General features: G+C 37.3%; 2 protein-coding genes across 2 annotated transcripts; both read right to left on the reverse strand.

Annotated features, from left to right (window-relative positions):
* Positions 1-1516: 1516 nt before the first annotated feature.
* Positions 1517-2176, reverse strand: LOC110880981. The gene has a single exon (XM_022129385.1). The coding sequence runs from the start codon at positions 2174-2176 to the stop codon at positions 1517-1519; it is 660 nt and encodes a 219-aa protein (XP_021985077.1).
* Positions 2177-6830: 4654 nt separating this feature from the next.
* LOC110884437 (unknown protein 1) lies at positions 6831-8289 on the reverse strand. The gene is made up of 2 exons (XM_022132150.2): positions 8140-8289; positions 6831-7631 (listed from the first exon to the last, which is right to left on the reverse strand). Exon 2 carries the CDS (start codon positions 7551-7553, stop codon positions 6990-6992), a length of 564 nt encoding a protein of 187 aa, XP_021987842.1. The 5' UTR covers positions 7554-7631; positions 8140-8289; the 3' UTR covers positions 6831-6989.
* Between the last annotated feature and the right edge of the window lie 1511 nt (positions 8290-9800).

The following is a 9800-nucleotide window of genomic DNA, read 5'->3' on the forward strand; positions in this document are numbered from 1 at the left end:
TTCACCGTGTAATTGTTTAGATCTATGAAAGATCCTTTTTTTTATGTGGAAATCGGCTAGATCTAAGTGATTCTCGGTGGATTGAGGCCAAAACATGAAGTTCTTCAAGAACACCATGATGACATCATCCTAGAACACTTGAATCTTGATGATTTCACGGTTAGAAATCAAGATTTGAAAGATAGAAAGGTGTAGGAGTGCGTGTAGATCAAGAAAGTACAAGATTTAGGATGAATTCTTACCGGAATCGGAAGGAATCTAAGAAAAGGAGGGGAGCACGAGCTGGTCGGTCAGAGGTTGCCAAAAGTAGAAAGTTTGAGAGTGACAAGGGGTATTTATAGGATGCCATAAGAGGAAAGTGTTGGCCGATCGGTCATGATCGGACAGCCTGTCCGATCGGACAGCAGTCCGATCGGCTGGCTGTTCGATCGGCTGGTAGCCTGATCGTTTAGCTACACGATTCGAGTGTTCGGTGCGACGATTTTTGATATTTCGATCTCGATTGCGATTGATGAGAATACGATAGAGTTTCCTATTCAAATTACTTTTAATCCCAACCCCTATATCCAACATACAATCATCTATATCTCGCGCTATCTCTTCTCCACCAATTATCATGATTCGATTTCGATTGAGTTCGATTGAGTTTCGATTTCGAGTCGAGTTTCGATTGATTACCACACATAACAATAAGTAGACACGCACAAGTAACACATAAGGCACACACACACGTATATTAACACCAAAGTTCGCGTAATTCGAGTCTCGAGTTCGATGATGAGTATATTAGTTCGATTACTGAGTAATTGACTTTATCGCATTGTTACTTCCTATTATTCACAGTCGTAAAGCGGTTCGCATCGATAAATAAACTTCGATTAATTCGATTGTAATTAATTACTCCACATAATACAACTAAGGTAATCATAAACACAAAATAGACTAACTACGGTCAAAGGAGTCAATCTTGACTTTGACTTTCGAAAACACGGGGTGTTACAGTAACAATTACAATATAAAGAGAGATTGTAGGCGGATTACACAAATAAAACTTAATGATACTTCCGTGCCTTTGGTTTATGTGATGCTTGAATTGCCATGATTTGGTCTCTTTCTCACCGAACTTCCATATGTATACTTACAAGAGGTTTTAATTATTGTGGCCTTTAGGGAGGTGAGGCCCAAAGCAATGGCTTAGGTTTGGATTACCCTCAAGCCGGCATTGCCGCCTGAAGATGTCTTGAGGTGCCATCTTGGGAAATTTGAGGAAAAGTGAAGAACATTAAGGGAAAACTCAGAATATGAGACGACTCCTTCCATACTTAATTCATAGTATCATATACGTTCATTCATATCCACACAATACTTGATGAAAAGATATTTTATACTACAACAACAATTTGATTATTATTCATGTCATATACAAACAAAAATATAAAGAATATATATATATGTATACGAATACGGTACAAAATACCATCTCTACGAACAACAAACCATGCATACAAAGAAAAGATTACACCTTATTCTTGTAATGGCACCTCTGATACACAATCTTCCTATTCAAAACATCAATCTTCAAATCACACGTGGACGTAGAGCTGACGTGGATATTAAACAAATTCAACACACGAACTTTGCCATAGATTCTAGTATAAGTAGACAACATAAAATTACCACTTATTACATCACCATACACATCAACATCCGATAACAACCGGTCAGCAAAAACCGTGAGAGTCAAGTTCATTTGCTTCGTATCACCGGACCCAATCTTTCCGGCCGGTATCGGAACATTCCCGACATCATGACCTTTGTACATGAGAGCGGCCGAGCTGTTGTGGTACGTGATGCCGATTTTGTTAGGGTTTTTAACGGAGATTTTTATGTCAAGTGAGATGTTGATGGAGATTTTAAGTGGGATGAGGTTTATGGTGGCGTTTATGTCGTTGATGGTGACCGAGTTGACGGTGGTGATAGGTTTTTTGGATTTGAAGACGGTTAAGGCGAGAATGAGGATGAGGAGAGCGATTGCGAGTATGGTGGTGAGAGTTGTGGATATGCATATGCATTTTCGGCGATTGGAGGTTCGAGTGCGGTGGTTGCTGGTGGGTATGGCGGTGACGATGGTGGCTTCATGTTCTTCTTCGGTTGTATGTTTTGGTTTTGCATGCATTTTGCTAGGGTTTGGGTAATGCTAGTTGCATGTTGTTTATATATGTACATAAGTTAAGAGAAATGATAGTTGTCTAAATGGTCTATTTCATTTTAAATTTGTAAAGAAGTTATAAGTTAAAATCTCACCAACGATACATACCTAATAAATAGACTAATATAAAAAGGTGAAAAATATAATATACCGAAAATTACATAATTATTCGAACTTTAAAAGGATATATAACTAATTTCATAGTTTTAAAAACCAATATCGGTAGTAGCCCTGAGAGAGTGAGAGCTTCAGTGACTTGTCAGTCAATTAATTAGAGAGGGGGCAAGTATCATTGCTTTTTATTTATTTTCTATTGGTTATGTTTATATTTCGGTTATTGGATTTTATCACCTTAAACTGTTGGCTATTGGCCGCTGTCACCCCTAACTATTACTTTGATGTCTGTCACCCCTAACTTAACACTTAGTGTGTTCTATCACCATGTCGTTAACTGATCACTAACTTTTGATCATGTTACCATACTTTTGGGGGTGTCGTAAGATCCCTAAAACCTTCCTAAGATCCCTATGACACCCCCAAATGTATAGTAACATGATCAAAAGTTAGTGATCAGTTAACGACGTGGTGACAGAACATACTAAGTGTTAAGTTGGGGGTGATTGGCGTAAAAGTGATAGTTGTGGTGGCAGCAACCAATAGCTAATAGTTGGGGGTGATAAAATCTAATAACCCTTTATTTAGAATTGGGAGTAGTCCATTGATGTTGTGTCTATTAGCTTGTAACTGAATTGATGATATAACGATTTTGTTCGGACAAGTGAATTTTTAAAATTCAGTTTTTAAAGCGTCAAGCTTAGTTTGAGTATCATATAAAAAGGAAAAATATATAATACTATAAATTTCATGTAAAATATGTAATATTCTTTTTAAACAGTGCTTTGGAAACCAATACGGATAGATGAACATACCGTTGGCTTTAATCGGTTAGACTTGTCTAATGAACGGTCAAAACATAGGGAGAAGGTGAAGTATTATACCTATTTTGTCCGGTTCGCTTAAAATTGAACAACTCGTTTTGTTTTGTCCATGATTTATCAACGATTTTGTTTGGACCGGTGAGTTTTACTTTTAAAACATATGATACAATCTTCTAAAACATATCTTTGACTTTAAAACCAACTCCATCCATGAATTTAAACGACCATAACTTTTTCATACATTAATCTTTTATTTTTATAAAGTTACACCATAAATACGAATATTTTATTGTTTTAAATTTGAGTATATTATTGCTATAGGCTTTTTAACGCGTTAGGCAAGCACTTCTCTCAAGTTTAAACATACACATATGATGGACATTTATTAATACCAGATTTTTAAGGGCAAACTTCATAATTAAAAAAAGTGGGAAAATGGAACATCATAAAATTTTACAAGTAAACATCGAAAGAAACCGTTTCTTGCATGCGTACAAGGTATCACCAAAACTGAAAACGCCATGATTGACCTAATATCATACTATTTAACTAAAAATAATAATGTTTAAAAAGTTATTTTAAGATTATTAAATCCTTAAATTTATTTTAGAACGCATCCACTGAGCCACGTATGAGTTAAAACCAAGATCAATAATTTAAATAATGAGAACTGATAAATAGTATAAATAGCTCGAACTAAAATATCATGTTTGTATAATACAATTACAGGGTGGAGATACAATAGGAAGTTTATTTGGCTAGGAAGGCTAGAAAGTGATCTTGACCATCCATTAAGTTAATCAAGGGCTAAGATTAAATCAGGGAAATTGAAAGGAAGAAAAGAGGCACGTGAGTTTGTTCAAGGGCATTCTAGTCAATCCAAGCCAATAGTTTCTCTCTCCTCCAATTTCCCCACCCATTTTTTAAACGTTAATAACTCTTTCATACGACATTATTTTTTTTATAAAAATTGCACCAAAAAAACGAGCGTTTTTTATCTTTAAAACGAGTATACTATTGCTATATTTAAAAAAAATAAAATTTAAACCCAGTTGTGTAAAACGCAATAGAAAAACCACCAGTTACGTAAAACGCAATGAAAAAAAAACCTAAAAAATGACATTTTTCTAAAACGCAATGCACAAAAAACACAAAGAAATGACTTATTTGTAAAACGCAATGGCCAGAAAACACAAAGAAATGTCTTATTTCTAAAACGCAATGGACTGAAAACACATAAAAAAGTGTTTTACCTAAAACGCAATGCACAAAAAACACAAAGAAATGTCTTATTTGTAAAACGCAATGGCCAGAAAACACAAAGAAATGTTTTATTTGTAAAACGCAATGGCCAGAAAACACTTAAAAATGTCTCATTTCTAAAACGCAATGACCTAAAAAAACAAAAGAAAGTGTTCTCTGTAAAACGGAATGGACTGAAAACACCTAAAAATGTGTTTTACCTAAAACGCAATGACTAAAAACACTTCAAAAATGTGTTTTACCTAAAACGCAATGACTAAAGATACTTAAAAATGTGTTTTTTCTAAAACGCAATAGCAAGAAAACACATAAAACTCTCTTATTTCTAAAACGCAATGGACACATAAAACTGTTTGTGAACTGTTTTTGAATTGTCTGTGAACTGTCTAAATTATCTACGAATAACTGTCTTCGAAATGAGCCAATTTCTAGAAAATGAATTTTTCTGATGCATTTTTATTACAGCAATTTAATCAGCTCAACCCCAGCCAGGGGCTCTGCCCCTTGGACCCCGCCAGGGGCTGCTGCCCCTGGGACCCCGCTACCAGGGGCTGCCGCCCCCGGACCCTCGCGAAGATCGTAAAACGCAATGACTAAATAAAAATCTCAGATCGTGAAAATGAAATTAAAGAATTTCTTACATGGATCGAAGCCGATTTCTTCATCAATTGACGAAATTTGAATGATAGAAACACTTATCAACGCTCGTATCGAACGAATCGAGTGATTATCTCCAAAATCACCGGAAAAAACGAGATTTTTTTTTTATGAAATTAAACTGGGTTTTCTTCAAAAAAAGCTGAAGAACACGTTTATTTTAAATGTTGCCACATGTCATAATTCTATGGCTTCCTATCCTTCCTAGCCAAAATTAACTTGCTATTTGATCTTTTCCCTACAATTACATTTATAAAAAAAAGATATTTAGAATTCAACATTACAAGAAGTACAAAAATGTGAATGATAACATGGTTAAAGAAGTTTAGAATAAAATTACTAGCGTGTTTGAAAGCGTAGTTTATGAGATTGTTCTTGCCTGGATTTATCTCGGGTAATTTTGTAAACGTAAATGAGGAACGAGTGACAAGTGACTCAAGTGACCCACCCTGATCAATGTTTGATTTACGCTTTAAGGACAGTTTATGTTATAGTGTACTAGAAATCACTACGTTAAGCTACGGATTAAACTCGTTATTTTTTTTTTTCTAAAAGAAACCCGTATCATATTTACCCAGCAAAAAAATGAAAATATCATAGATGTATATACCCAATTTTAATGAATAGACTATTCTACCCTTTTCCATTTAATTTTATTCCCTACTTTTTATCTTCTCCAAATTCCACTCCTTGAATAGTTGCCACACCATCTTCATCGAAGCCACCATGACTATCACAGCCATCATTGATCTACATCACCACCGGTTATGCATCAAAAGTTCAAACCCATTTTCAACTATAAGCACCTACCTTTGTCCATCACCTCCGTCAACGTTTCATGGTAAACCATGGACGACCCCATTCCGGCCCTTAGAAAACCACCTTAACCCAAACCCGCCTTAACGTTTGATCTTTAACATCCGATTTGAAGGATTAGCCCTGATTTGGGTCAGATCTAATCTGGGCAGTAGCATCTCATATCCCAAAAAGTGATGGCGGTGGTTGGTTACCAAGGACGGAGGCTAGACAGACGGTGATTTGTAACCGAAAAATCATAGTTTAAGCAGGTCTTAAACAATAACAAAAGATTGGGATTAACAGTGAGCTTCTGATATGAAGTGGTACTTTTATATATGATTCTATGGCTATACTGGGTTCTACTTGTCATTTGGTTAAAAATTACTTAATTGAAACTAAGGGTAAAATGGTCATTTTATTAAAGAATCAGGTATATATATGATATTTTACTTAGTTTGTAAGGATATATATGATATTGTTAGTTTTACATGGGTATCTATGATATTTTCAATTTTCGTAAGGGTACATATGAAATTGTCCCTAGGAAAAAATACAACGAATCTCAACGACTTCAGTAGACCTCCCCTAACCCTAATCGGTTCCACCCCGCACCACTCCATAATTTGAAAAGAAAAACATCATAACATTATATTTATATGCATATTCTAGTAGCATGCAGATTGCAGATAGTGGGGGCGTTTATACGGTTGCATATATATAGGCTATTTTATGCAGAATAGTTAAAAGAATATGATATATACACAAACTTGTAATAATCGACGTAGCGGGCGTTGCATATATATACTGTTGCATTCAACACGCTTTATCATCAAAACCTACTACAAAAAGATGTGTCAAACAGTTGCCCAAAGTTATGCTAGTAATGTGTTCACAAGGACACGATCAGTTAGATCAAACCAGAACCAAAACTTGACGAATCTAAAACTGGTTCGGAAAACAAACCAAAACCGAAAACAAACATGGTTTCTATAGTTCTACGCATATGAATAAATACATAAGAAAAAAACATCAATCTCAAATTAAATTAAATTTACAAGAAACTAATATCAGCCATAAAATCACCAATCAATCAATCAATTATTCAATCAAAGTATCGCCAATGATCAAACACAAGAATCAAAATCAAGCTTCCTACACAAACTCATGTCCACAGTCCTCTTATTTCTGACCTGCTTTCGCTTCATAGGCGCACCTGGGCACGTCTCAACTAACCCATCGGCTCGAGCCGCAGAAGGTGGGGTCTTGAGCACATCACGACTCGAACCAGAAACCAAGATCTCTGCAAGAATATCCTCTGCCTGTTTACAAATAATATCTTCCAAAACAGACTCATACACAGTCTCCATTAATGAACCGTTTTCACACCCGTTTTCGGACACAAATTCATTGGAACTAAAAACTAGTTTTTTCTTTGCAGCAGATGTTCCAAGATTGTTCTTTTGGTTTGAACCCGAAACACACATGTCAAAAACATCTTCAACCGGAGTTGATAAGTCCTCATTCAATCTTGAGGTAACTTTGATTTTTTCTTCGGTCAAATACGGAGTTATGGGACACAAATCACTGTTCTTTGATTCCATGAGCGTGGAACTTTTATCTGATTTCTTGACGGATTCAAACGATGTGTTTTCAATATTTTCGATAACCCCCATTCGATCAAAACTCATCTTATTTTGAAAAATATTCAGAAATTAGATCTAAAATGCTACCAAAACGATACTTGTTCCGGATCAAAATTAGCGGACCTGCATGCAACAATCAAGAAAATTTACAAGATTTGTATTGGTACATGATCATAATACACATCAATTTGATATTAATTTTGTGAACTACAACTTTCCCCAAAATTAGATCTAAAATGCTACAAAACCAATACTGGTTCCGGATCAAAATTAACAGATCTGCATGCATAAATCAAAAAAATTTACAAGATGGGTATTCCTAAATGATCAAAAACAACATCAATTATCGATCAATTTAAAAAAAAATACAATTTTCCCTAAAATACAGCATAAACCCTAACCCTAACCCTAACATGAATATCAAAATTATCCAAACGGAAGAGATTAATCGAACATTAGTGATCCGAATTTGGTTTAACAGAGAATCAATCGAGGATTGGCATTAGGATTTGAAACATAATCAAGAAACATGAAAAAATTGAATTCGATTGGTTTAAATATAAAAAATAAAAACGTTAATATGAATATGATGGTAAAAAAGAGAGTGTGAATGTGGAGAAAGAGCACTTGCCGGAAACAAAAACGGCGGAGACGGTGCAGAAGCGGCGGAGGTTGTTGATGTCCGGCGAATCATTGGGTGGTTAGTGGATTGGATTATTATATAGGAGAACGGTGATATGATCGGTCATACATGCCGTTATTTGACGTTTAGTCTTCTGTTACCGTTGACTAGTTTGACCGTTGCAGTAGTTTAATGACAGCCCACTTATCTTTCAATGTTTAAAAAATTAAGAGTTAACTGTCATTTTCGTCCCTGTGGTTTGGTCACTTTGGCCATTTCAGTCCATTTTTCAAAAATGCGCCATTTTCGTCCCCCACGTTCTGGAAAGGTGCCATTTCAGTCCAAAAATCATAACCCAGTTAAGTCAGTTAGTAAATAAGGACTGATTGTGTAAATTTGTAACATAAAGGACCATTTAAGTAAATATTAAACACCACCACCACTAGCCCTGCCACCACAACCGCTCCGCTGCCACCACCACCACCACCGCCACCACAGCCCTGCCACCACCACCACCACTCCGCTGCCACCACCACCACCACCACCGCCACCGCCACCACAGCCCTGCCACCACCACCACAGCCCTGCCACCACCACCACAGCCCTGCCACCACCACCAAAGCCCTGCCACCACCGCCACCACAGCCCTGCCACCACCACCACTCCGCTGCCACCACCACTCTCACAGATCGTAAACAACTCCCCACGCTTTGTAATTGTTCAATAAGCATGCCCAACACCACGTGAAATCGGAGTTTTTATAAAAAATTCAAAGTGGAATTAATCCACAGAAGTTTGTCGATTAAGTGTCAAATTGTTGTGTTATTTAGAGTCCCTGAACCCATACGAAACTCTCACACCCTTCAAAATCCTTTACCCCTTCGAAAATACCCTCTGTTCATCGTCTGCAAGTCTCGCCGGAATACCCGTCGCCGGAGACTGTCGCCACGCCGTTGCACGCGATACCGGATCGGTTTTAATCACCCAATCGGTATGTTTATACTTGTACAATGTTTCTGCAAGTTTAATTTGAATATTATCCGGTATTGATCGAGAATTAGGCCGTTTGACTTCTGTTGACCGTTTTGGGGAAGACGATGAACAGTAGCATGGTCACCACCGCCGCCGCCGGAACCACCACCATCAACGTCATCATCGTCATCATCTGGGGAAGGCAGCCCCACCGTCGCCGGTTCTCTCTCCCGCCTCGTTATCTCTCTCTCTCTCTCTCCGACTTTCTCCCTCTCTCGTCTGATATGATGATGAACCGGCTGTGGTGGCGGTGGTGGCAGGGCTGTGGTGGCGGTGGTGGTGGTGGTGGCAGCAGAGTGGTGGTGGTGGCAGGGCTGTGGTGGCGGTGGTGGTGGCAGCGGAGTGGTGGTGGTGGCAGGGCTAGTGGTGGTGGTGTTTAATATTTACTTAAATGGTCCTTTATGTTACAAATTTACACAATCAGTCCTTATTTACTAACTGACTTAACTGGGTTATGCTTTTTGGACTGAAATGGCACCTTTCCAGAACGTGGGGGACGAAAATGGCGCATTTTTGAAAAATGGACTGAAATGGCCAAAGTGACCTAACCACAGGGACGAAAATAGCAGTTAACTCAAAAATTAAATTGGGAAATTTGTTCACTTACCAAAATTAGGTATTTCTTTTTTGGGTAAATT

This window comes from Helianthus annuus, chromosome 10 (assembly GCF_002127325.2).
Source record: "Helianthus annuus cultivar XRQ/B chromosome 10, HanXRQr2.0-SUNRISE, whole genome shotgun sequence".
NCBI lineage: Eukaryota > Viridiplantae > Streptophyta > Magnoliopsida > Asterales > Asteraceae > Helianthus > Helianthus annuus.

Bases quoted from the DNA above. Each gene is read 5' to 3' on its own strand.
- LOC110880981 (XM_022129385.1), bottom strand. From the start codon at position 2,176: ATGCATGCAAAACCAAAACATACAACCGAAGAAGAACATGAAGCCACC.
- LOC110884437 (XM_022132150.2), bottom strand. From the start codon at position 7,553: ATGAGTTTTGATCGAATGGGGGTTATCGAAAATATTGAAAACACATCG.